This window comes from Rhinatrema bivittatum, chromosome 5 (assembly GCF_901001135.1).
Source record: "Rhinatrema bivittatum chromosome 5, aRhiBiv1.1, whole genome shotgun sequence".
NCBI classification, from domain to species: Eukaryota; Metazoa; Chordata; class Amphibia; order Gymnophiona; family Rhinatrematidae; genus Rhinatrema; species Rhinatrema bivittatum.
In genome coordinates this window covers 164,113,385-164,139,937 of record NC_042619.1, presented here as the reverse complement: position 1 = coordinate 164,139,937, position 26,553 = coordinate 164,113,385, and the positions used below count along the sequence as shown (strand labels likewise).

Below are 26,553 nucleotides of genomic sequence, written 5' to 3'. Positions count from 1 at the left end.
CACGGATCTGTTACGGCAGGGTTCTCTTCTTCACGAAAATCCAACTCTTTCTTACGGTATGGCCTTTGAAAGGGCTCACTTGCTGAAATGTGCATATTCTGTGGCAGTGATTTCCACTTTGCTAAGAGCTAGGAAGCTCTCCACTTCCCTGGCCTATGTTTGGATCTGGCGAGTGTTTGAGGCTTGGTGTAAGGATCGAGGTGCTCTTTCTTGTTCAGACAAGATTCCACCCACACACCGGCTATGCATTGCTCCTACCATGTGACAGGGGCTGACCAATGGCACCGGTAGCCCCATGACATAGTAAGGGCAAAGGGCTATCGGTGCCATTTTGATCACTGGCAGCAGACGGCCCCCCAGTTCAGGAGATCGTTCCCGGACCCCCACTTCCACCAGGGACTTTTGGCAAGTGTTTGGGGGGGGGGGTCAGGAGGGGGTGGGGGGGTTGTAGTTAATTACACTTAAAGGGTTGGGATGGGCTTTTTTTTCCCCCAGCAAAGAGAACGATAAAAGTTTTCTGATCCGAGGAGTGGACAGAAATGGCCCTCCCCAGACCCGAAAATGAAATGGGGACAAAAAAATGTTATGCCCTCCCCTAATTTGCTCCATAAGACGCAGAGCCGGTTTAGCACACCTTTTTTTTTTTTTTTTTTTTAATTTTCCTGCTCTGAATCCTAGGAGCGTCTTATGGTCTGGTGCATCTTATGGAGCAAAAAATACGGTAAGTAGTAATTTCTCATTTATCTGGATAAAATAAAAGCTATCAATATTATGGTTGTCACATATATTAATGGGAGATAAATCTTATTCAGAGGTGTATAAATTTAACTTTTGTTTAAAAAGACCTATTCATGTCTGTTTAAATAATTTGTGGGGAAGTATGTAGACAGTTAATATGGCCTAATCTATTTCTAGTTTTTCACGAAAAGAATCATTGTTCCCTCTCCATGGATGCTGAATGAAGGAAAAAAAATCTCTCATTTTCATTCAACCAACTGTAAGTTTATTATGATTAAAAGTATTGTACCCCTCCCCCATCCCACCTGTGACAACTTTAAGTAGATTGTGCATTAAGGGTTAGTAAATTTAGCAATATTGTCAATTGTTGCAAAAACTCATGATCTAGCAAATTTTCAAACTTTTTTACTTAATATGAACAGATCATCTTAATTTTTAATTATTTAATATCTATATCCCTATAAATCTAATCTAATTCTCGATATAGAAAGCTATAGTATATACCTGGTTCATGTGTTTTTCTCCCATTTGCTTTTTTTCTATTTACATTCTTTTCATTCTTTCTCTTGTTGCTACAACCTATCTGATCATTTTCTCCCCCTCCTGAATATTTCTCCTCTTCTTACTTTTTCCATGTCTTATCCATTCACTTTTTTCCTCCCTTCCTCAATATCATCCCTGGCAGATGGACTTGCTTACAATTGTAGTGGTGTTCCCAGAGCATAAGGTGAGAGCAGATAATCCTCCCTTCTTTATTGTCCTTACCAGACCAGTCCAACACATGGATGTTTCCTCCCTACCAGCAGATGGAGACAGAATGAAAGCTTTACCATAAGCAGTCTTATAAGAGACTGTACCAGCTACAGGCTTTCAGAATTTGTCTCCAGTAGATGGTAGAATTGCCAAACCTGCAGTCTGGTGAAGTCTAACTCCTCTTAGAGGAGTGATGTGTTGGTGTGTTTTCCCTCCCTGATTGAGTGGCAATCAGAGGGTGGGGAGGGGGGCAGGGAGGTCTGAGACCTTTCTGTCTATTGAACCCTGTGACTGGAGGTGGTTTGAAAATCAGTTGGACTGGTTCCTTCCCTCCCCCAATCTCCTCTTCCTGTATTTGTGGTCCTGGAAGGCATCTGAAGACAGCCACAGGGAAGTACCCTTTATTTGTTTTTTATTGTGCCTTTTAAGTATTTAAAAAAAACCCCCAAAAGTTAAGACGTGTTGGAAGCCAGAACAAAAAATTTAAGGCTTTATGCTTATTACACAAAGCGATTTACGCAGAAAAGGTAGACTGGATGAACACAGTCATACGAATACATACACCACAACGAAATTTGCGTTCGGCTGGAAAGGGATTTCTCTCACCATTCCCTCTATCTTGACAGCCAGACTTACTTCCGTCAGGGAAAGGGCCGTCTCTTTGGCAGGTCCAGGTCTTTGGAATGCATTACCTATTGAATTAAGACTCCAGAGTAATATGAAAGAGTTTAAGAAAGCATTGAAAACCTGGCTATTTGCACAAGCATTTCAAGTGGAAGCCAGTTAGAAATCTATTATGTTATTAATTATGTTTAACTTTTTACTTTATTTTAATTTTTAAGATGTTTTATTAGTTATGCACATAGTTCAGTTCTTGGAGTTTTAATTTATATTTAGTTTTAAGTTAGATTTTAGGATTGTTGTCTGCATTTTTATGAATTATTGTATGTTGAATTTATTGTAAAGAAACATTGTAAACTGGTGTGAAGGTTCATACCAACATCGGTCTAGAAAAACAGGAAATAAATAAACAAGGGAAGTCATTGATAGATACTACATATTTACTGAAATTGTTTTATGTAATTTTTTCCCTAAGAGAATCTGGTATTGTTTTGGTCTTTCCCATTCTTTTCTTGTGTAGTAAACTTTTCCCTTGGATAAGCATGCTGAATCATCTGTGTAGGTAGATGTTATCCAGTATCTCAGTGTTTGACAATTTGTAGAAAAGCTTTAAGGTTTGGTGGTTTGTTTTTTGTTTTTTTTTTTTACTTGACCTGTTCTGGACTTCCCACACCACTGCTGCTGTGCAGGCCTCTCAGATCTTTTTTTTATTCAGACTTGATCATATGCCTCTTACTGAGATTATTTGCATTTTTTTCCATCTTCCTTAGTCCTCTTGCTCCCTTCTATTCTTAGAATGTTTTATGGCACTTTAAGAGGTAGGTGTATGGGTATGGTGGCTCTTTTTTTTTTTTTTTTTTTAAGCAGATGCTGTACCCCAGAATCACCTATTTTTTAATCCCGATGAGACCTAGACAGTGACTTTTTGGTCACCTCATCTAGTTTTATCTTAATTTTCATCTTTTAGCTTTACTTCAACTTTTTTTTCTTACAATAGCAGAGAAATAAGCAACTTCAAATGGTGGCCAACATGAAATCAGAAGATGTCCATTACTGACAAGCCTAAAGATTTTATAAGATGTCTTGACCTTGAACATTTTTCTAAATGTGCAAAATATTCTCTAGCCATCCAAATTTTGAAACTTTTTCTCAATATCTACTTCAGATTGCCTCTGAAGCTCAATGCATCCTTAGCAGTGCTGAAAGGAATGGCATAAAAGGACCCAAGAGCCACATCATCCATTGGCAGTTAATCAACATCAAGGGGTCGATTTGTTATCTTCTGAGCAAGTCCTAAGAAGAGGTCTAGAAACAAGGAGTCTTCCCACTCTCTCCTTTTTAAATGTGAGAGAAATTACTTGACATTAAGATCAGGCTCAAGGAGGCATCTGAACTTGAGTGTTCTCTATCAATGCTAGAGATCAAGAGCAGAAAAGTTGAGGCTATGGCTTTGTCCAGAGGGGAACTTGGCCTCCTGTTCAGTGATTTAAGTTGCACTGGACTCTGAGTACATTCCAGAGTGCTTGGATATGTGTGCTGTCAATCCTTTGAGCAGGAACTGGATGGGAGGATCCTTGATGCACAAGCTTGGCACATGGTTGTGTCTGCATGGAGTGCATCTGCAGAGGTACCAACAATGAATCCTCAAGACCTTTGTCTAGACAGTTATGCAAGAAGCTACAATTCTATGTCTGCACCATTTTATAGCCGCATGGTGTCTGAAGGAGCACATAGTTCAGTGACCTTGTATCTGAAGGCCTAAATACAGGTTCTTGTTGAGGGGTGAGATTGTAACGTCAATACTACCTCAGATTTCTGAACCACTTATCTCAGAACTGAAGTCTGAGGAGTTCTTGGATCTATCTTATGGGTCTGGCAGTTGTGACTGAACAGGAGCAATCTCCAGACCTACTGTCAGATCCTTTCATCACTTTTGCAAGAAATGACTGTGGACATTCCTTTTAAGTTTGATGTAGAAGATGAGTCTGGGGTACCCACTATTTTTTTTTTTGGGGGGTCTTTTTTAGGTACTTTAATGCTCTTAAACAGCTGGTTGCTGTGCCTGCCCACTAGCTTCTCCAGGATGTGGAGATACCCATTGCTCTGCATCTTGTGGTAGGAGGGGTATACATTATGTTCTAAAAGCTCCAGGATTCAGCAAAGTCCAGCATTCATACCAATCCGTGGTGGTTGAATCTCATCTGAAAAGAACTAAAGTTTAATATTTATTCTTTGGTGCCCCAGGGCAAAAGGCAAAGACATTTAAAAGGGAGAATTGTGTTTTATCTTTGATCAAATATATGCACACCATGCTGCAAGGATACAAAGGTTTGCTCATCTTTCTCTTTGGAGAACCAGGAGAAATTTGTTTACTTAGGAGGTAATTTTCAAACCATTTACTCATGTAAAACTGACTTTTATGCTTGGACATGCATTTTTGAAAAGGGGCACAATTTTTTAAAATTCACTCCATAGGGCTGAATTGTCCAAAAGGTTTTACAGTTGTAAATGGGCATTTGAAAATTGCTAGGAGAGATGCTTTTTTTTACATGCTACTCTTTTTTGAAAACTACCTCTTTAATGAAGCAGAGAGAGGAATGAGGAAGGCATTTGGTGCACTTGACCTGCGATGCTTTTGAGAGAGCCATGGTTGAAATTCTCAATGTTTGTGGACTATCTGAGACTTGGCTCTTAAGGAAGAAGTGCATGATAGGCTCACTGATATACCATAAACTGGAGAGAATCTGGAGATTAAGGAAGTGGTGGATCTAAAGACCACTGTTCAATGCTTCAAAGGCATTCCATTGCCACCAATTCACGTTTTACCTCTAGGATGTTGTCTAGCAGGAGATCTTTTTTTTTTTTTTTTTTATGGGGAAAAAACAAAGGCTTTATTTTCCATTCATTTGCCTCACCAACAGCAGAATGTAAGATTTCATTTATGTGAGCTAGGTATTCTAAACCATACAGTATCCAAGTCAAAAGTATCAAAGTATTCATGATTGAGATTTTTTTATTTGTTCCAGCACAACTATTCAGAAACCTAGTCTTCATGCCAGAAGATCTACCTGTTGGAGGCAGGATAATTTTTCTTATGAAAACCATTGGTCCTTAGTATCCTCAGACAAGTAGGTCCTCCAGATAACTGAGAAGTTGCAGGTTACCTTTACTGAAAATCAGACCAAGTCACACTCTCTCAAAAGATATTTTATTTACTAAAACCAGAACTTGCCAGAATTGAAGCTCTCCTTTTAGACCAAAATGATTCAACCTGTTCTACTGCAAGAGAAGGTGGGAGCTGTATTTTAAGTATTTCCTGGTAACCATAACACTGGAGGATATTATTCCATCCTAGATAATCAAGGGTTTTTAACAGATTTTTCTTGAAATACATTTTAGATTCTGCTGAGCACCATCATTCCCCTCAAACTCAGTAGCTTGGCTTTGTTTGGATGTCAAGAATGCATATACCAGTGAAGAAAAACTTCCTAGTATGTATTTTAGAAATTTCCCTACAAAATGCTTGATCATCATAGCAGAGCTATGTATACTGCTGGTTTCTGTATTTCTTTATTTAAATAATTGGCTGATCAAGAATACTTCTTGGGCAGGAGCAAACAAATCCATCTATACCACCAAGCAACTAGAATTTTATAATGTACCCCAAATCAAACTCATTACTAAAATTAGGGGTCATCAGGACTCTTCTGGATTCAACTTGAATGCAAATCTTTTTCTGCCAACAGTATTGACAAATTAATTTCCATGGTAAGAACATAAGACATGCCATGCTGGGTCAGACCAAGGGTCCATCAAGCCCAGCATCCTGTTTCCAACAGTGGCCAATCCAAGTCACAAGTACGCAAATATTAAAATAGATCCCAAGCTACTATTCCTTATTAATAGTAGTTCCCTGTATGTACCAGGATCAGTCCAGACTGCTGGGTTATGCCTCCCTTCCAGCAGAGGGGTTCAGAGATAAGCTGAAAAGCACCCCAGATAAACCGGTGTGTTACCTGCGATCCTTCAGTATTTCTCTGACTCCAGCAAATGAAGGATGGCATAACCTGAGGTCCTGATCCTTTGCAAAATTCTTTATTTGATTGATTAATAAGTGAAGGGGGTATCCCAACCTTAGTACCTTTTGACTAGATCAACTTGTAGTAAGTAGTTAAAAAAAAAAAAAAAAAAAAAAAAAAAAAAAGGGGGGGGGTGGGGGAAGACTGAGATCATTTTGTAATAGCAGGCAAGGCTGAGCTCCTGCCCCCTTGGCCTTAATACCCAGAGAATATTGACACAACCCAGTGAGTTGGGGGGAATTTACCGGTGGGCCGGTCCCTTCCCCCGCCCCCCCCCCATACAGTACCAGCAACGTCTTAATTCCTCTGGTGGGAGCTACAAATTATATATTAAATCCAGGGACGTACATTCCCCTGGTTTGAATAGCTCTGAAAAAGAAAAAATAAATACATAAAAGACAAAGGATAAGCCTTTTAAACAGTGCAAGCCTGCTGAAATCTCCCGGGGCTCCGGAGGGGGAAGGGGGGGGGGGGGTTGGATTGCTTCACTCAGCTGATTTTCTACTTACAACTTAGATTGCCATGCCGTGAGGATCGCGACGTACAGTGTATGGAGAGCTGGCAGCGTGGCTCTCTCGTGAAGGCCTCTGCTTTTGCTGTATCCCCGAGGGCGAGGGGCCTTCGCAGCTGCCGATTGCAGGGAAAAGATCAGCGTTGCCGCGATTACACGGCTTAGGCCGCAGTCAGACAGTTCACAAGGAGAGGCCTTCCCAGTCCCCGACGAGCACGGGAATGGCGGCCATTTTGCCCGATTCGGGCCCCGATGCTGCGCAGGGCTCAGATGCACAGGGGATTTCCTGCCGATTTCTCCGCCTACGTTAAGCCCCCAAAGGCTTCGTCATTTGGGACATGATTCTTCTCCTCCTGCTGTGCCTCTGGGGGGGGGGGGGGGCCTTAAAGAGACCCATTTTCTTCTCAGTTTTTTACTGCTACACAAAGCTTATATGGAGGCTGAGGCAGTCTTGTATAGGCAATATTCTCTTCCTGCTAAGATTCTCAGGTCCGTGCTTCCGGACCCGTCTCCATTTGTTACAAGTTATGATATTGACAATGCCGCTCCAGTAGAGGGGGATGATCCATGGGAGATCCGGTCCTTTCGTAAGGAGGAGCTAGACCCTTTGATTCCTCATGTGCTACAGGAACTAGATATTCAGGCTCCGCAACTGATGGATCCTTCTTTAGGGGATCCTGTTTTGTCGGGCCTGCGTGCCCCTCCTAGAACTTTTCCTTTCCACCCGATGTTTTTACAGCTTATGACCCAGGAATGGGATGCGCCGGAAGCCACCCTAAGGGTTAGTAGGGCCATGGAAAAACTTTACCCGCTGCCAGATGAGTTCTTGGATCTTCTCAAGATCCCTAAGGTGGATGCGGCTGTGTCGGCCATTGCCAAGCGTACCACGGTTCTGGTAGCGAGAGGAGCAGCTCTCAAGGACCTCCAGGATAGAAAGCTGAAGGTTTTACTCAAGCGGATATTTGAAGTGTCGGCCCTCTGAGTTAGGGCGGCCATCTGTAGTAGTCTCATGCAGCGAGCTACCCTTAGATCGGTTCAGCAATTACTCACAACTCAAGAGCTCTCTCCGGCAGAAGCAGAACAGGCCGACCACATGGAAGCAGCGGTTGCTTATACAGTGGACGCTTTGTACAATCTTCTTCGTACTTCTGCATGCATGATGTCCTCTGCAATTTCGGCAAGGAGGCTTCTTTGGCTCCACAATTGGTCAGCTGATGTCTCTTCTAAGTCTCAGCTGGGCGCCTTTCCATTTAGAGGAAAGCTGCTATTTGGAGATGATCTGGAACAACTGGTTAAGTCCTTATGGGACAACCAGGTTTACAAGTTCAAGGAAAACAATCCCAGGCAGCCTCGCCCTTTTGGTGCGACCTGGGGTCGTTTTCAGGGTCAGTGTCTCTTTCGTACGGGTAGGGGCTAGTCTTTTGCCCCTTGGCAGTCATCAGCAAGGTCTCAGGCTTGGGCTCATTCCTTTTGTGGTAGACTGCCTTAGCGCGACTGATCCTCCCAAGGATTTTCCTCCAAGACTTCCCAATGAAGGTACGCCGGCCCATTCCTCTGTTCCTGAGATCAGAGGTAGTCTCTCCTTGTTTCGTGAGGAATGGGTCAAGATTACTTCAGACCAGTGGGTTCTAGATATCATAGAACACAGTTACACTTTGGATTTTGCTCACCCGCTTCGGTATCTATTCCTAGTGTCTCCTTTTGGGTCTCAGGCAAAGCAACAGGTCATATTCCAAACTCTCGGCTCAAGGCTCTGGGAGCGGTTGTCCCAGTGCCACCGAACGAATGTTGGACCGGCAGGTACTCCATTTATTTCATAGTCCCCAAGAAGGACTCCTCCTTCCGGCCGATATTGGACTTTAAAAAAAAAAAAAAAAAAGTCAACAGAGCGCTGCGGGTCCCTCGTTTTTGAATGGAGATGTTGAGGTCAGTCATTGCAGCCGTCCACAAAGGTGAATTTTTGGCTTCTTTGGATCTGACAGAAGCTTCCCTTCACATAAGCCTAGAGCATCATCAAAGGTTTTTGCGGTTCATGGTCTTGGGCGAGCATTACCAGTTTCGTGCGCTGCCGTTCAGTTTAGTGAGTGCTCCCCACGTCTTCACCAAGGTGATGGTGGTAGTGGCAGCGTGACTGCGGCGGGAGGGGATCTTAGTTCATCCCTATCTGGACGACTGGCTCATTCGGGCAAAATTGGAAGAGCTCTGCAAGGTGGTGGTGCAGTCTGCTTTGCATCGCCTCCATTCTCTCTGATGGGTTGTCAATGTCTCCAAGAGCCAATTGATACCATCCCAGGTGTTGGAATTTCTGGGAGCATGGTTAGATATGTCTGTGGGCAAGGATTTCCTGCCCCCGGAGAGGATGGGCAAACTGTCTCAGGTTAGTCTTTTGGCCCTTCCATTGCCCAAGGTATGGGACTATTTGCAAGTTCTTGGTTCTATGGCATCTATTCTGGATTTGGTTCCCTGGGCGTTTGCTCATATGAGGCCTTTGCAGGGGGCGTTGCTTTCCTGTTGGGACCCCAAGTCTGAGGAGTTCTGCTTGCCCTTACCCCTTCTGGATCAAGCCAGGACCAGTCTAGAATGGTGTTTGATTCCAGATCACTTTCAGCAAGGAATAGATCTAGAGAATCCACAGTGGATGATCGTGACAATGGATGCCAGCCTTTCTGGTTGGGGGGCAGTTTGTCAGTCACGATCAGCACAAGGTCAATGGACAGTGCTAGAGCCAAGTGGTCCAAAAATCGGTTGGAGATAAGGGCGGTTAGTCTAGCATTGCGCCGTTTTCTACCGCTAATCCAGCATCGTTCGGTAAGGATCTTATCAGACAATGCGACAACTGTGGCTTACATAAATCGTCAAGGGGGGAACAAAGTCGGCCGGTGGCCGCAGTGGAGGACAAGTTGATGGTCTGGGCAGAACACAATCTGCTCCGGTTGGCAGCATCATACATAGCCAGAGTGGACAACGTCCAGGCAGATTTTCTCAGTCGACACAAGCTAGATTCCAGCGAATGGGAACTGTCCGAGGAGGCGATGCGGATCTTGACTAGCCAGTGGAGAGTCCACCGACTGGATTTGATGGCAACTCGGCTGAACGCGAAAGCAGCTCGTTTCTTTAGTCGCAGAAGGGAGCACGGGTAGGAAGGTGTGGATGCCCTGGTCCTTCCATGGCCTCATGACATGCTCCTCTGAGTTTCTTCCTTGGCCATTAGTGGGGAAGGTCTTAAGGTGAATAGAATCCCACTGGGGGCTGGTTATTCTCATAGCTCCGGAGTGGCCGTGGAGGCCATGATTTGCAGACCTGAACAACTTGGCGGTAGACAGTCCCTTGCGTCTGTCACCTGCCGAATTTACTTCAACAGGGTCCAGTATTTTTCGATCAGGTGGCTCGCTTTTGTCTAGCTGCTTGGCTTATGAGAGGAGTCAGTTGAGAAAGAAGGGGCTATCTGGATGCGGTGATTACCACTCTACTATGCACACAAAAGACTTCTACTTCTCTCACCTACATTCGGGTGTGGAAGGTTTTCGATTCCTGGTGCAGTGTGTTGAAGGTGTCCCCACTCCAGGCCACTATTGTGCACATTCTCGCGTTCTTGCAGGAAGGCTTAAAGGACTGGCGCATAGCTTGCTCCGGGTTCAGGTAGCAGTGTTAGGCTGTTTAAGAGGTAAGGTTGATGGTACATCCATTGCAGGGCATCCGGATGTGGCACATTTTTTTTGAAGGGAGCCAGACATTTGCAACCGCCGGTGTGTGCAGTGTGTCCTTCGTGGAGTTTAAACTTGGTTCTCCATGGGCTCTGTGGGCCTATCTTTGAGCCTATCAAGCGGGCTACGTTGAAAGATTTAACACTCAAGGCGGTGTTCCTCGTGGCTATCTGTTTGGCCAGACAAATATCGGAGATTCAAGCATTGTCCTGCAGAGAACCGTACTTGCGAATCTCGGACTCTGGGGTTTCGCTTCAGACGGTGCCTTCTTTTCTGCCGAAAATGCTCTCTACCACGTAAATCAGTCAGTTGAGTTACCGGAAGTGACTAATGCTTTTCGATTGTCAGATCATCTTTTTGTCTTATAGAGCGGTCCTAAGAAAAGGTGTAAGACTTCAAAGACTACTATTGCCCAATAGTTGAAGGACACTATTGCTTCGGCATACATATGTCACGGGCGGCAAGTGCCATTCAATCGGATCTCAAGCGGCATCTTGGGCAGAGAGCCAATATGTTTCGCCACAAGAGATTGCAGGGCAGCTACTTGGAAATCTTTGCACATGTTTGCTAAGCATTACCGTTTGGAAATCCGGGCTCTGGATGTTGATTCTTTTGGCAGCAGTGTGTTTCGAGCGGGCTGTCCGGGTCCCACCCCATTTAGGGCAGCTTGGGTACATCCCAGCAGTCTGGACTGATCCTGGTACATACAGGGAAAAGAAAACTGGTTCTTACCTGCTAATTTTCGTTCCTGTGGTACCAAGGATCAGTCCTGATGCCCGCCCAGGGGTATAGTGTTCAGGAGAGTCCGCTCGGTTGGTTTTTGTTTTGTTCTCTCTGCAGTTTTTAGACTAATCTGAAGATTTTCAAGCAAGATTATCCATGGAAGCATTTCAATCCGTACTCTTGTCCTGTCCATAATTTTTCATAGGTTATTGTTCAGCTATATTCTCTTGATCTAGTCATTGGTTGTTTAAATTTACTTCATTTTGCTTTGATATTGATTATACTGAAGGATCGCAGGTGGCACACCGGGTTATCTGGGGTGCTTTTCAGCTTTTCTCTGACTAAATCTGCTGGAAGGGAGGCATAACCCAGCGGTCTGGACTTATCCTTTGTACTACAGGAACGAAAATTAGCAGGTAAGAACAAATTTTCCTTTTATGGATTTCCCCTTTAAAAACTTATCCAAACCATTTTTTTCATACCAAGTTACACTAACTTCTGTAACCACATCCTCTGGCAATGAATTCTAGAGCTTAACTATACATTGAGTGAAAGGATTTTCTTCAGTTTGTTTAAATGAGCTACTTGCTAACTTAATGGAGTACCGCCTAGTCCTTTTTTGTCTGAAAGAGTAAATAAGATTTACATTTACCTGTTCAAGTTCTTTCGTGATTTTGTAGAACTGTCATATCTCTCCTCAGCAGTCTCTTCTCCAAGATGAATAGCCCTAACCTCTTTAGTCTGTCTTCATAGGGGAGCCGTTCCATGCCCTTTATATTCTGGTTGTCCTTCTCTGCATTTTCTCCAGTGCAACTATCTTTTTTGAGATGTGGTGACCAGAATTGCATACAGTATTCAAGGTGTAGTCTCACCATGGAGCGATAGAGGCATTATGACATCCATCGTTGTTTGCTTTTTTGACTGCCACAGCACATTTAACCAATGATTTCAATGTATTATCCACTATGATGCCAAGATCTTTCCTGGGTGTTAACTCCTAAGATAGAACCTAACATTGTGTAACTACAGCAAGGATTATTTTTCCCTATATGCAACACCTTGCTCTTGTCCACATTAAATTTCATCTGCCATTTGGAAGCCGAATCTTCTATTCTCACATGGTTGTCCTGCAATTTATAAAAATCTGCTTGCTCGAACTACTCTGCATAAATTTGCATCATCTGCAAATTTGATCACCTCATTTGTCATACCCCTTTCCAGATCATTTATAAATATATTAAAGCACCAGTCCACTATTTACCTTTTTCCACTGTGAAAACCGACCATTTAATCCTACACTGTTTCCTGTCTTTTAACCAGTTTGCAATCCACAAAAGGACATTGCCTCCTATCCCATGGTATAGGAAATCTTTCAGTGTCAGCAGTAGTCAGCTTGGGACATCTGTGAAATGGCGTCAACAGTTCATATATTCTGATTGCAAGTCTCTATATGAAACAAACCCAATAGGCCCTAATATCCAAGTGGACTCAAGCCACTTGAAGACTAAAAAGAACACGTGTGACAAGGGACAGTTAACTCTCATTTTGATGGCTGTCCCTTGCTAATCTGGCCAGGGGATTATCTTTCCAAATTTCTCCTCACCAAAGTTATACTGGGTTCATTCTCAAGGGTTTTATACCCAGGGCTTCTGGTCTGTTTAGGAAAGATATATCTCAACTTTCTAGAACTAAGGGCAGTAATGAATTCTCTAACAGCTTTATTTTATTAAAGTATTTATCCACTGCTGTTCCCATGCTGTTCACATGCTGTTCCCATGTTCCCCTCTTCCAGCTCCAAGTTAATTTTCCCTGTTTTATTGTTTTATTGTAACTTTCTCACCCTTCAATTGATTCTCTGTATTTAAAGTTCACAGTTCTATTGGGAATATTGTTATCACGTTACCTTATGCTTTTCACACATTGTTAATTGTAAACCGGGTTGATGTGATGCCAGTCATAAAACTCGGTATAACAAAAACAATAAATAAATAAATAAATAAATGGTTACAGGGGTTTACAGAAATGGGGTAGCTAACAAAATTGTCCAGAAACAAATAGATAATCAGGTAGTTATGTTCTCTGAACAAGTGGACAGGAACAGGATTGATGCTCCTGTGACGGGAAAACTATTAGATTATGGTAAAGTGCATCCTGGCAGACAAACTCAGTCAGATACTAGACCTCATGAATTAGATGGTAGAGAATACAATATTTCTCAAATGGGGAACACCCAACATAGTTTTCTTCACAACTTCTCTGAACACAAATGTCCAGAGTTTATACTCCAGGAGACTATCAGGACAGACAACATTGGACACTATCCCTTCACTGGAGGACAGGTTTTCTGTATGTGTGTAACCTTGGATATCCTTCGTTGCAAAGACTGTAATAAGTCAGAAGGGCCTAAGTAATATTTATTCTCTTCTCCTTTTTTTTGGCCAAGATAAAATTTGGTTTCTGCTCTGTGTAATACTCTCATCATGCAGAATCCATGAATACTATGTATCTCAACATCCAGTCTCTGTCCCTCACAGCCTGGATGTGGAGTGAAATTTTTCATTTCTTTGGTTTCTTTGAGGTATTTCATGTCTTTAAGGCTTCTAGATATGAATTCACCAGAAGATTGTATAGGGTGAATTGGGGAATATTTTGCCAAATAGTCTGATGGCAAGATTCTAGATCTTCTTGCCCTGCACACAAACTGCTTGATTATCTTCTATAACTCAGTCAGTTCTCAAGAATACTGCTGTTAGGGTTCAAATCAATGCAATTGATGCCTATATCAGCTAGTTGAAGGGAATCGGAGCTCTATTCAGTCTTTAAATTTTTATTATTTTTTTTTGGTGCGGGGGGGGGAGAGCTTGCTTGATGAGAACCTCTCATTTAAAACCACCTTTAAGGTCATGAGACTTCAATGTGGTACTTACCCAGCTGATGTATAATCTTTGATCTTCTGAAGTCTTGTGAACTCAAGTACCTGACCTAGAAGATTTTATAGTCTATAGTGGTCATGTCAGCTTGTAGAGTTGGTGAATGTTATGTCCTAGTGACTTCACTCTTTTGTACTACCTTATTAGAAGGTGGTGCTGTTTGCTTATCTCGGTTTCCTGCCTAAGAATCTTTGATTTCTACCATAACCATTTGACCCTTTAATTTATTTTTTCCTGGACCCATGCTCCGAAGATGAACAGGCCATGCGCAGTAGCTTTGCAAAAGAGTTGTTGGCCTTCATCTTAGGACAGACCTGGGACTACTGTGCAGTTTGAGGCTGAGAAGGTTTTGCACTGCTGTGATAGCCCTACCCCTGACATCTGACATCACTGCCTTAAGAGTACTGATGGACCAGGAGCTGTAGAAGTCTGCATGGTGAAACATTGCCAGTTTCTACTCCTTGGCCTTCTATTTTGAAGGGAATGGTCAGAATTCCAACTAAATTGCCTCAGACCTTCACCCTTCCTAAGATCAGTTCTGCCTGGACCAGAAGAAAGCACTTCTGCTCAAGTTTTTGTTTCGTTTTATCCTATCAGGCCTGGACTTGTTACCAATTTACCATTTCTCTTTGAATACCAGATTGCATCTCCCTTTTGTATACCCAGAGACCTGACTCTAGAGGACATTTGAAATGCTGCAACATTGACTTCTATCCATACATTTACTTCCCATTATTGTTGACACTGATTCTTGATGTCACAATAGTTCAGTCTGTCCAACAGGGTCTCTTTGAGGCATAGTATCCAACTATCTCCTCATGGACCTATTTTTATTATTTTGGATTGTCTACAAAAAAATTCGAGACTGGCTTTAACCTATAAAAACACTGCTGACCTTTCTTTTTATTTTTCTCTTTTTTTTTTTATTGGAAAACAAGTGTGAGCATTTTCACGCTTGTCTCTGATTCATCCTTGTCTAAGGAGAAAGCAAAGTTTAACTCTAATGTATATTCTCACATTCCATCTCGCCTTCCCTTTTTTATGGTGGCTTTCTAAGTTTTTATGTAGGGCTGAGGGGGTCTCGCATGGCAATCAGGCAGGAGGTCCTCCTCAGGTCTCGTAAAGCTGCCTGGCTTTCTGCATCTGGCTATGAAATGCTCAGTTATTTGTGTTTGTGTTCGGGATTTATGTATTTACTTATCAAAAAACAAGAGAAAATAAGTGTTCTGCTCACCTATTTATCTATCCATGTACACTGTATCATGAATGAATCTTTTATTTCAAAATATATGTATAAAATTTCAGCTATATCAAACTTTTCTTCTGTTTAGATTGACATACCTGTACCTCACTCGTACTGTTAAATATCCCTTGCTTACACTATCCCACCCCACTGAATATATTGTTCCTGTACGTACCCGGATCAGTCCAGACAGTGGGTTGAGCCTCCTTTCCAGCAGGTGGAGACAGACTAAAACTTGAAGGATGCCCTATATCAGGACAGAGCCTATCCTCTACCCCTTCAGTATTCGTCTGTCTCCAGCAGGTGCAGCATCTCCCCTTCGGGTCTCTGCTGTAGGCTAGTCAGCCGCCTCTTTCTTTTCGGCTCAAGCAAGTAGTTCTTTGATTCCCGCTTGTTTTAGAAACAAACAGTCTCCCAGCTCTTGCCCGGCTCAGGGGGGCTTTGCCTCTTTTGCAGGAGGGGGTTCCCTGCATAGTCCTGAGTCCGTGGACGCTTCCAGGTGTGGGGACCGAAGCTCTCTGGGCCTCGTTCCCCCTCTGGCTGCCGAGAGGGTTTTTAACCCGCTGCTGCGCTCAGTAAAAAAAAAAAAAAAGTTTAAAAGTTTCAAACTTTCAATAAGTTGCAGGTACTCACCTACCTCTAACTTATTTGCAGCAGTTGACCAGCATTTTTATTTTTTTCTGGTCAGAGTAGGGCGAGAAGCAGAAGGCAGCAGGTTCCCGCCTGCTCTATCCTGCTGTGCAGGCTGTCAATCAAGCTTTTTTTTTTTTCAGCTTTTTTTCTTCAGCCGCGGCTTAGCTATGTCCCGGCTGGCAGACTGCCTTTCTTGTGGGCTGCCCTCTTCGCGTTTTTCGCGGCAGGGCCTCTTGCACTGCTTGCCTGCTGGGTGGGGAAGGTCCCTCCTCGGCAGGACAAGAAAATTTAGCCCGGGGCTCCACTCCCTCCGGCATGGCTAGGCCTTTCCCGGGTCAGCAGAGCCCGGGAACTGCCGCCATCTTGGATTTTTCATCTGGGCCGATTTCAGTGCTCCCTGGGGCTGGGGGGCCAGATTTTTTTGATTTGGCCCCCCACGGGTGCCCAAGGAGGGGGGTGCTGACCTTCCCTCGCCCCCCTCCCCCCCCCCCCCCCTGCCAAATCCAGGGCCCCTTTTTCAGCAGATTTCGTCCTCATGCACAAATCTTATCTAGCTAGCCTGCATGAGCTGGACAAAAGCCCCCCCCCCCCGCCAAAAATCCCTCGCTCAGCGCCGTTGACCACTGGACCGGTCGCGGAGCCCCAGGGACCAGTGCAGGTGGTCCCAGGGGTGCCCTCTTGTGTCCCCCCCGGTGTCTCCTGTGTCCTCGGACCCTGCTGCTTCCTTGTATTCGGCGGATGCCCCCCCCCCCCAGAGGGGGATGACCCTAGAGCCCTCCATCTTTTTCGTAGGGAGGAATTAGAGCCCCTCCCCCCTTTTATTTTGCAGGAGCTGGGTCTGGAGAGTCCCTCCGTGGATAATCTCATGGCCTCGCTGCCTAAGGATATGAACCCGGTTCTGGGAGGGCTCCGGGCTCCAGCCTCAGCCTTTCCCTTCCACCCCATGCTTAAGCTCCTTGTCCTGCGGGAATGGGAGGCTCCTGAGGGTGCGCTGCGGGTGGGGCGTGTGATGGATAAGCTCTATCCCCTCCCGGAGGAGGGCTTGGAGCTGTTGTGATATCCATCGGTGGATTCTTATGTTTCCGGTGGAAGGTTCCACGGCCTTGGAAGGATTCACAAGATCGTAAGCTGGAGGCTTACCTGAAGCGCATCTTCGACATTCTGGCCCTTGGGGTCCGGGCGTCTTGCTGTAGCAGTCTTATGATGCGAGCGGGCCTCCAGTGGGTCCAACAGTTACTCTGCGCCCGGGAGCTTCCGCCAGGTGAGGCAGAACAAGCCGAATGTCTGGAGGCAGTCACCGCTTACGTATCTGACGGCCCTCTACGATCTGGTCCGTGTCCAGGCGAAGGCGATGGTTTCGGCAGTAGTGGCCCGGAGGCTCCTTTGGCTATGCCACTGGTCGGCTGATCAGTCCTCGAAGACTTGGCTGGGCACGCTGCCCTTCAAAGGTAAGACGCTCTTTGGCGAGGATCTTGAGAAGCTTATGGACTCCTTGGCTGACAACAAGGTCCATAAGCTCCCAGAGGACCGCCCTAAGTCTTCCCGATCCTTCGCGGCCTCTCGCTTCAGGGGCCAGCGTCGCTTCGCTTCTCGGGGGCGGGGTGGTTCTGCGAGGGGGTCTTCTCGTGCGCAGTCCTGGTCGCAGTCCTTTCATGGCAGACTGCCCTTTCGCGAGTGCCAGCCTGTGCTTGCCGCCGCTAAACCTGCCACACAATGAAGTTCAGCCGACCCATTCCTCGGTTCCTTACCTCGGCGGACGCCTCTCCCTGTTCTTCGAGGAATGGGTCAAGATCACGTCGGGTCAGTGGGTCCTCGACATGATCAGAGACGGGTACGCTTTCGACCTCGTCAGGGAACTTTCAGATCTTTCTTTTCTCACCTTGCGGCCGGGCTAAGAGGGACACGGTGGTCCAGACTCTCTCCAAGCTTCTGGATCTAGGAGCGGTGGTCCCAGTCCCGGAAAGGGAAATTGGCGCCATCCAGTATTCTATTTACTTCACCGTGCCCAAAAAGGACCGGTCCTTCTGCCCAACATTGGACCTCAAGAGGGTCAATCGGGATCTCAAGATCCCCCACTTCCGCATGGAAACCCTGTGGGCAGTCATTGCGGCGGTCCGCCCCGGAGAGTTCCTTGCTTCCCTCGATCTCGCAGAAGCTTATTTTCATTTTCCCATTCACCACGACTATCAGAATTATCTCCGATTCCACATTCTCAACCAGGACTTCCAGTTTCGAGCTCTCCTCTTCGGCCTCGCGACCGCTCTCGCACCTTCACAAAGGTCATGGTAGTAGTAGCGGTGGCCTTGTGCCAGGAGGGGATTCTCGTCCATCCCTATCTGGACAATTGGCTCATCAGGGCCAAGCCGGAGACCTCTTGCCGGCGGGCGGTGGATCGCGTCTTGGAGCTCCTTGCCTCTCTCTCCAAGAGCAAGCTTCAGCCCTCCCAGGAGTTGGAATTTCTGGGAGCCCACTTCGACACCCGAGAAGGCAAGGTTTTCTTACCTCGGGCGCGAGCCCTCAAGCTGATCGATCAGGTCCAGACTTTGATTGCCCTACCCTCCCCGACAGCCTGGGATTATCTCCAAGTCCTGGGATCCATGGCTTCTACCATCGACCTTGTCCCCTGGGCTTTTGCTCATATGCGTCCGTTACAGAAAGCTTTGCTGTCCCGTTGGCAGCCAATGTAGGAGCAGTTCCACATGGTCCTTCCGTTCTTGGATTCTACTGCCGACGAATTACAGTGGTGGCTGTCTCTTCCTCATCTTCTGCAAGGGATGCCTCTTCAAGCTCTACAGTGGACGATAGTGACTACGGACGCCAGCCTGTTGGGCTGGGGTGCTGTCTGCCTTTCTCAGTCCATCCAGGGAACATGGTCGCAGACTCAGTCGCGCTGGCACATCAATCGACTCGAAACTTTGGCGGTCTGCCTGGCGCTTCAGGAGTTCCTTCCCCTGATCCGCGGCAAGGCGGTATGAGTCCTGTCCGACAACTCCACCACAGTGGCCTACATCAATCGCCAAGGGGGCACTTGCAGTCCCCTGGTAGCCTTAGAAGCCAGCAGTCTCCTCGCTTGGGCGGAACGTCACCTACAGTGCCTTGCAGCTTCTCACATCGCCGGAAAAGACAATGTTCAAGCTGACTTCCTCAGCCGGCAGTCGCTCGATCCGGGAGAGTGGGAGCTCTCGAATGCGGCCATGGCTCTGATAGTGGACAGGTGGGGTCCTCCTCACCTCGACCTCATAGCGACTCTGCACAGTGCAAAGGCCAATCGGTTCTTCAGCCGCTGGAGGGAGCACGGCGCAGAGGGCGTGGATGCTCTTGCTCTACCTTGGCCAGCAGACGTCCTTCTGTACGTGTTTCCCCCATGGCCACTGGTGGGGAAAGTTCACAGGAGAATCTAACTCCACCGGGGACCGGTGATTCTCGTCGCTCCCGAGTGGCCACGAAGGCCGTGGTTCGCGGATCTCATCAATCTAGCGGTGGACGGGCTCCTGCGCCTCGGTCATCTCCCTCGTCTCCTCCGGCAGGGGCCTGTATTTTTCAACCGGGCCGATCGCTTCTGTCTTGCGACCTGGCTTTTGAACGGCATCACCTGAGGCACAAAGGTTATAGGGAGGAGGTCATCTCCACCCTGCTGCGAGCCCGGAAGCAGTCGACTTCTCTGGCCTATGTGCGCATCTGGAAAGTTTTTGAGTCCGCGTGTACGGAGGCGGGTGTCCCTGCGCGCTCCGCCTCGATTCCTTTGATTCTTTCTTTTCTTCAGAAGGGTCTCTCTAAGGGCCTCTCCTTCAGTTCTCTACGCGTTCAAGTCTCTGCGCTTGGCTCTCTCCTGGGTCGGGTGGACTGTCATGCCTTAGCAGCTCACCCTGACGTGATTCGTTTCCTGAGGGGCATTAGACACCTCCGCCCACCCTCTCGGGCCACTTGTCCGTCGTGGAGTCTCAACCTAGTCCTTCGTGCACTCTGTGTGGCTCCCTTTGAGCCTCTTCGCCACGCTACATTCAAGGATCTTACTCTAAAGACTGTCTTTCTAGTCTCTATCTCCTCTGCTCGTCGTATTTCCGAGCTTCAGGCGCTGTCCTGTCGGGAGCCCTTCTTGCGTTTCTCGGATTCCGGGGTTTCTCAGGACGGTTCCTTCCTTCTTGCCTAAAGTTGTCTCTGCTTTTCATGTCAACCAGTCGGTCGAACTCCCAGCGTTCTCTCCGGAGGAGATTGCGGGTACAGCGGGTGGCAACCTTCATCGGCTAGATGTTGAACGAGTCTTGCTTCGCTATCTCCAGGTCACCAATGACTTCCGGGTATCGGACCATCTCTTCATCCTTTGGAGTGGTCCCAATCGCGATAAACAGGCTTCTAAGACCACGATTACGCGGTGGTTGAAGGAAGCCATTTCCTCGGCGTATCTTTGTCAAGGTCGTCCGCTTCCTGAGGGTCTGAAGGCCCATTCTCTGCGTTCTCAGGCTACTTCGTGGGCGGAGAGTTAATCTGTCTCCCCGCAGGAGATTTGCAGGGCCGCCACTTGGACGTCTCTGCACACTTTTTTGCTCGGCACTACCGTCTGGATGTACACGCTCCGGTGTTCGGTTCCTTTGGGCGGCAAGTGCTTCGAGCAGGACTGTCTCGGTCCCACCCAGTTTAGGGAAGCTTTGGTACATCCCACTGTCTGGACTGATCCGGGTACGTACAGGAAAGGAAAATTAGTTCTTACCTGTTAATTTTCGTTCCTGTAGTACCATGGATCAGTCCAGACGCCCTTCCCTGTCTGTCTTCTGTCCTCTCGAAGCTTGTTTTCTTGCAGGTCTGCAGATTTCCATATATTTCTTTGTGCAAGATTACTGAGCAATTATACCGGAAGCCTTGGTCGTTTTCTTATACCAAGTTGATTTAAGAGCGTATAGGTATACCATGTTTCCTACATTATTCCATATTTGCTCCATTGAGCTTTACAGTTACTTGCTTGATCCTATTCTTATGCTTTGACATACGTTATACTGAAGGGGTAGAGGATAGGCTCTGTCCTGATATAGGGCATCCTTCAAGTTTTAGTCTGTCTCCACCTGCTGGAAAGGAGGCTCAACCCACTGTCTGGACTGATCCGTGGTACTACAGGAACGAAAATTAACAGGTAAGAACTAATTTTCCTATTTATTCAAAATCAGACTACACCCCTTATTCATACAATCCTGCCCCAGTAAAAATGTACTGATCTACTTGAAGACTTAACAAAGGCTTATCAAATACCCCTAACTTTTTGTCAACGTTTTTAACTTTTTGTTATTTTAACATAAAAATCTTGCAAAAAACAGTTGTTACAGAATACCTTCTTATTTTAAGACATCTTGTGTTATACAGTTCCCAATGATGAAAATATTAATATGGTGTTCCAGATAACCAGTTCTATTCCAGATAATGTAAATGAACAAATTTTATTTCAAAAACACTTTTTTTTTTTTTTTTTTTCAAAAAACAATTCCCAATGGTGGAAATATCCAAACAGTATTCCAGAGAACCAGCTAGATTCCCAAAAAGTGAATGTTATTGGACAAGGGATTATCTGTTTTGGTATTTTGGGGATTTATGTATTGCCTATACACTTCTAACATATTAGGCGGCACCACCCAGGAAAAGGATAAATGTCTCCTAGTTTGTGGCTGACTTTTTTAAATCTACCTGTCCACAGGGAACACCTGTTACAGGTAAACAAATTTAGTTTGTGATTTTTGTAATGTACCCTGACTAATTTTTTTTTAAATGCATTTTAGTGAGAAATGAAACTATCATTGCATTTTATCAATCTATTCTCCATTTAGATATAGTGAAATATAAACTTTGAAAAAGATGACAAATGAATAATTCAATTGTTTTGCAGGTATCGATCTCAGTTTGTCTCCCATTGGAAAAGAACTAATTGTGCAACCTGGAAAAAGCAGTGGTTGGTATAAATATATGAACTAAAAAGATTACACTGAATGCATAACATGAGCCATAGTGTCTTATTCAGGAGCTGTCAGTGAACCACAGACCAGTCTGGTTTTCAGGATATCCACAATGAATTCTTATTAGATGTATTTGCATAGATATGGTCTCATAAGAAAATTTAATTTGCATAACTTGGTGAACCTGAAAATCAGACCTATTTATGGTCTTTGAAGGCCAGCATTAACTAGATTTAAATAAGATACTTAAAATTACTAATAACCCCTTGATTAGTTTTCCTCTGTCATGGCCTCCCTGTTTTGATTCTAAGTCTCCTAATTTTTTATTTATTTTTTTTTGTTTGCCGCGGGGACTGTCTTGTTTGTGATTGTATAGTACTTCATATGCCTGCTAGCACTAAGTATCATTTAAAAGCTTCTATCAACTTTCTTTTCCTTGAACTTAATTCTTACTGGTCATATGCACATTCTTTTTCCTTTACAAAAATGTATTTCTTAGTTATACAAGATAGATGTATTATGGGGAAACACCTTGTTTTAAACTTCATTGAAGATCCAGTTTGGTGCTTACCACTTCTGTTGGCACAGGTTCGTTATGAAAAGTATTGCTGCACTATAGTGTATTCAGCCTCACAATAATAACTGTGACACAACCCCCTTTTTTTTTTTTTTCTTTAAATGTCTTTTAAAGTGAGATGGCAATTAAAGTGAGATTTTTTTCATTTCTTAGCATTCAGACAGGTTAATCCACACCAGTGGGTTATGCACCTCTACCAGCAGATGGAGACTGAACAAACCTGATGTCACAGTACATATACTCCTGCACTGGCATCAGCCCACCAGAATTCTGTCTGCAGCAGATGATGGATGTTCATCTCCCTACTGGGGATTACTTTAACAAAAATATAGAAAATGAAAGAGAAAAGAAGGAAATTAACTTGCCCCACTCTCCTATGGTGATACTTACGGTCCCTCTGTCTAGTTTTCCTGAGAAGATATCTGCGGATTCCTCCCTCAGATGAGTGCCTAGATCCAGTAGCTGGTTTTCCGGGGTGGTCATCTTTGTAGAAAGAGAAACCGCTGAGGCTATATTTATTTTAAAATGTATTACCCGTGCCCTCCAATGTTCAGGGCAAGTTACAAAAATAGAATCATAATCAAATAAAATAAAAACACATTTAAAACAAATAAAATACAGGATATAAAAGGGGGCAGGTGCAGGAAGCAGAGTGCAGCAGTGAAGACCTTTGCCCTTTTCCCCTGCAGCCGGGGACGGGCTGAGTTCAGGTAAGGACTAAAATTTAAATAAAGATAAGTGATGGTTTTCCATTTCCCTTCTGGTCTTTGAACCTTGGCGCGCCGGTCTGACCGTTGCCGCTTCTGAAGGAGCTTGGAATCGTGGCAGGTTGAGCAGCTTTTTGGCTAGGCCCCGCTCTCGGGCTTGGCTTAGATGCCACATGGTAGGCCGTGGTGGCGTTCGTGCTCAAGTCTGCTGCGAAAAACCCAGGTGTGTGCTTTAGGGGTGGGCGCCTACCTGGATCACGTGTTGTGTGCCTATGCTTATTGGACATGCCTTGTTTTTGTTGCCCTGTTCACGCTAGATTGTGGCGGCATGCAGCTGGACACACAATGGGTCAGATGCTTTGGGGAGTGGGCTGCTGGTGGGGGTTAATTTTTGTGCTGTTTGCCATATTCTGGCATCTCAGCTTGATGCCCCCTTCCCCGTCAACTTGTATCAGCACTACTTGGGAGGCTGTGGTTGTGTTTGTTTTTGTTTTTTTTGCTGAACCCAGCCTTCCCAGCATTATGCGAGAATGGATCCTGAGTGGGACCTGTCAGATGTCGCCTGGTTTTGGGACTCCCCTACTTGTATTGTCAGCGAGGGAAGGCTTCTCAGTAGGTGCAGGACCAATGACCCCTAGTTTTGGTATGGGCTGTGGTGGTGTTAGCTCGCTTTTCTACGTGCAAGTCTGCTGCAAAACAGTTTGGCGGGTTGAACAGCCGTTTTTTGGTTAGAGCAAAAACCTGCGAGCGGGGCCTATCGCCAATGTGATAAGCCTAAAAGTTCAGGATCACAGTCTGCGAATCCCGACACACCTGGTGCTGCAGGTAAGTGTCAGTGTGACTACACCTGCTTCAGGTCACGCTGACAGGGACCCAGCTAGCATGGATGGTGAAAGCAGCCCTTACTCTCTGGAAGATGGGAAATTCCTCCAGGGATTGGAACTGTATAGCATAATATATTTCTTTAATAGAGATGGGTTGCTGGCTCAGATCGCTTGGGTACTGAAACCAAATAAGAATTCCGTTTAGATTCCTTACGTGAAGCATTTTGAATGATATTCAAGAATTGATTGATCTTGAATGGGGTGCTTCAGATGCTGTTTTTAGAAAGAAGAGCCTTGGTAGCTCTGTACCCCTTGGATGCAGCAGAGAGAGAGCGCAGTTGTGCATTCTAAAAGTGGCTGCACTGGTGTGCCATCACCAATCAGGTAACTATCCCAGTGGCAGGGTGAGTGGCTTGAAGGAGGTGCAGGATAGGAGAATTGAGGCTATTCTTAAGCAGGCCTTGAGGCAGTGGCAATGAATTACAGATTGCCTCTTGTTGCTCCCTGGTGGATCACTCTATTCCTTGCTCTTTTCTCAGGAAGTTGATGAGTCTGGTTTGAATTTAGGGCAGTGCCCTATGGCCTCTCCACCCTGGATAAAGCCCATTCTTGTCTGATCTCGGAAGCTAAGCAGGGTTGAGTGTCAGCTATGGCTGATAAATGGGTACCGAGACAATTCAAAGCTGCCTTTTAAGTGACCTTTTAAGGATCATACTGGTTTGGTAGTGAGAAAAAAAATGGCCAGTAAGTGATGTGAATCCTAGGCCCCTCAGTTACCAGAGGATTAAAAGCAGGCACCACATTTGTTGGGCACGGTATGTTGTGCTGGTGGGTTTCAGAGGACTGACTTTTCATAGGGCACAACCTTTGGGTAGGTTTCAGTCCTTCCCAGGCAGCCGAGATGGGGTGCGAGCTTGCGTGGCAGTGCCCCCCCTCCCCAAACACCTCAATGAGGATGTGCCAACCCACTCTCAGGAACAGGAGGGCAGGGGGTCGCCTGTCCCTCCTTTTTATCAGAGGTGAATCAAGATCACATCAGACCAGTGGGGTCTGGAGGTGATAAGAGATGGCTATGTTTTGGGAGTTTCTCTGTTCCTTGGGGCCTTTTTCGAGGCATCTCCCTGCAGTTCTCCACAGAAGAGACAGATGGTGGGGTGTAAGTTGTCAGGACTCCTCTGCCTGCGGACTGAGATATCAGGGCCTATGTCTCAAGATAATTTGGGCCGATTATTCCTTCGCCCCCAACCTGGAACTCAAGGGAGTCAACTGGCTTTTGCAAGTGACTTGTTCCTGTATGGAAATTTTATACTTGCTGATAAAAGCAATGCAGTCAGGGATTTATTAAGTCTAGGTTATTAGAGGACTATCTGCATATTCCTATCCAGCTAGAGCACCAACTGTTTTCTGTGTTTTGCTGTTTTTGGGCGACAGCATCACTTTTTGAGCACTACCCTTAGGTTTGGACACCAAACCTTCTCTAAAGTCTGGTGCTGTTAGTGGTAGTGTTGAGAGAGGATGGCATTCTAATCCTCCTGTACTTCGATGATTGGCTAATTCAGACCAAGTGCTATGAAAGAATTTTCAGGCCTCACCAAGGTGATCTCCTTGCTGCAGGAACTAGGTTGGATGGTGAACTAGGCAAAGAGCCATCTGCTGCCATCCTAGACCCTGGAGTATCTAGGTGTTCGTTTTCAACACAAAGCAAGACAAGTGTCCCTGTCAGGGGTCTGCTTTTAAAACTGATGGTGCAGATGCAACTATTGACGGAAACAATACTCCCAGTGATGTAATCTTATCTACAGGTGCCCAGGTTGATGGCAGCCATCTGAGAGGTAGTTCCGTAGGCAAGGGTGCATTGGTATCATCTTGAGCATACGCTGCTTATTCATTAGTCCAGTCTCAGAACTCCTTGATATGATTTCAGTTACCAGTGGAGATCAGCATCTGACTGCAGTGGTGATTGCAGGTGGATCATCTGAGGAGTGTTCCCCCCCCCTACAAACACCAGATTTACTACTACACATGACTGTTATGATTCTCCAGGGTTGGGAGGCTTAGTGTCAGAGTTAAAAGCGCAGGGTGCTGGAGTACCTCTGGAGCATCAATCGGCTGGAAGCCCGTGTTTTGACATGCTTGTGAGTCCTTGATTGCTTGTAGGATCGAGTGTACCGAATAATGTCAGATAATGCCACAACAATGGCTTACATCAATCAACAGGGAGGCATGAAGAGCCAACAAATGTCACAAATAGCTCAACTCAAAGGGCAGAAGTACATCTTCAGGAGATTTCAGCCTCGCACATTACAGGAAAAGACAATGTAAGAGCAGACATTCTCTGCAGACAGTTTCTGGATCCAGGAGAAAGGGAATTGTTCAGCAAAATGTACTAGCTCATAGTAGGCTGCTGAGACCTCTCGTTCCTAGACTTACTCGCAACATCACACAATGCAAAGGTTCCTCACTGCTTCAGTCCCAGGAGAGATCTGAAGATTTTGGGCACTTTTTCAGTACTGGGTCCTACCGTTTGGACTTGCCTCGGCAACTCGTGTATTTACAAAGTGCTTGGCAGTAGCT

At 45.5% G+C, this 26,553-nt stretch overlaps 1 protein-coding gene across 4 annotated transcripts in view; it reads left to right on the top strand.

Annotated features, from left to right (window-relative positions):
• BORA (BORA aurora kinase A activator) overlaps positions 1-26,553 on the top strand; it is a 273,505-nt gene that overhangs the window by 90,416 nt on the left and 156,536 nt on the right. For all 4 annotated transcript variants that reach the window (XM_029603007.1, XM_029603005.1, XM_029603004.1 and 1 more), the window contains exons 5-6: positions 916-997; positions 21,805-21,867. In XM_029603007.1, coding sequence (XP_029458867.1) covers positions 916-997; positions 21,805-21,867 — 145 coding nt within the window. The remainder of the gene's footprint in view (positions 1-915; positions 998-21,804; positions 21,868-26,553) is intronic.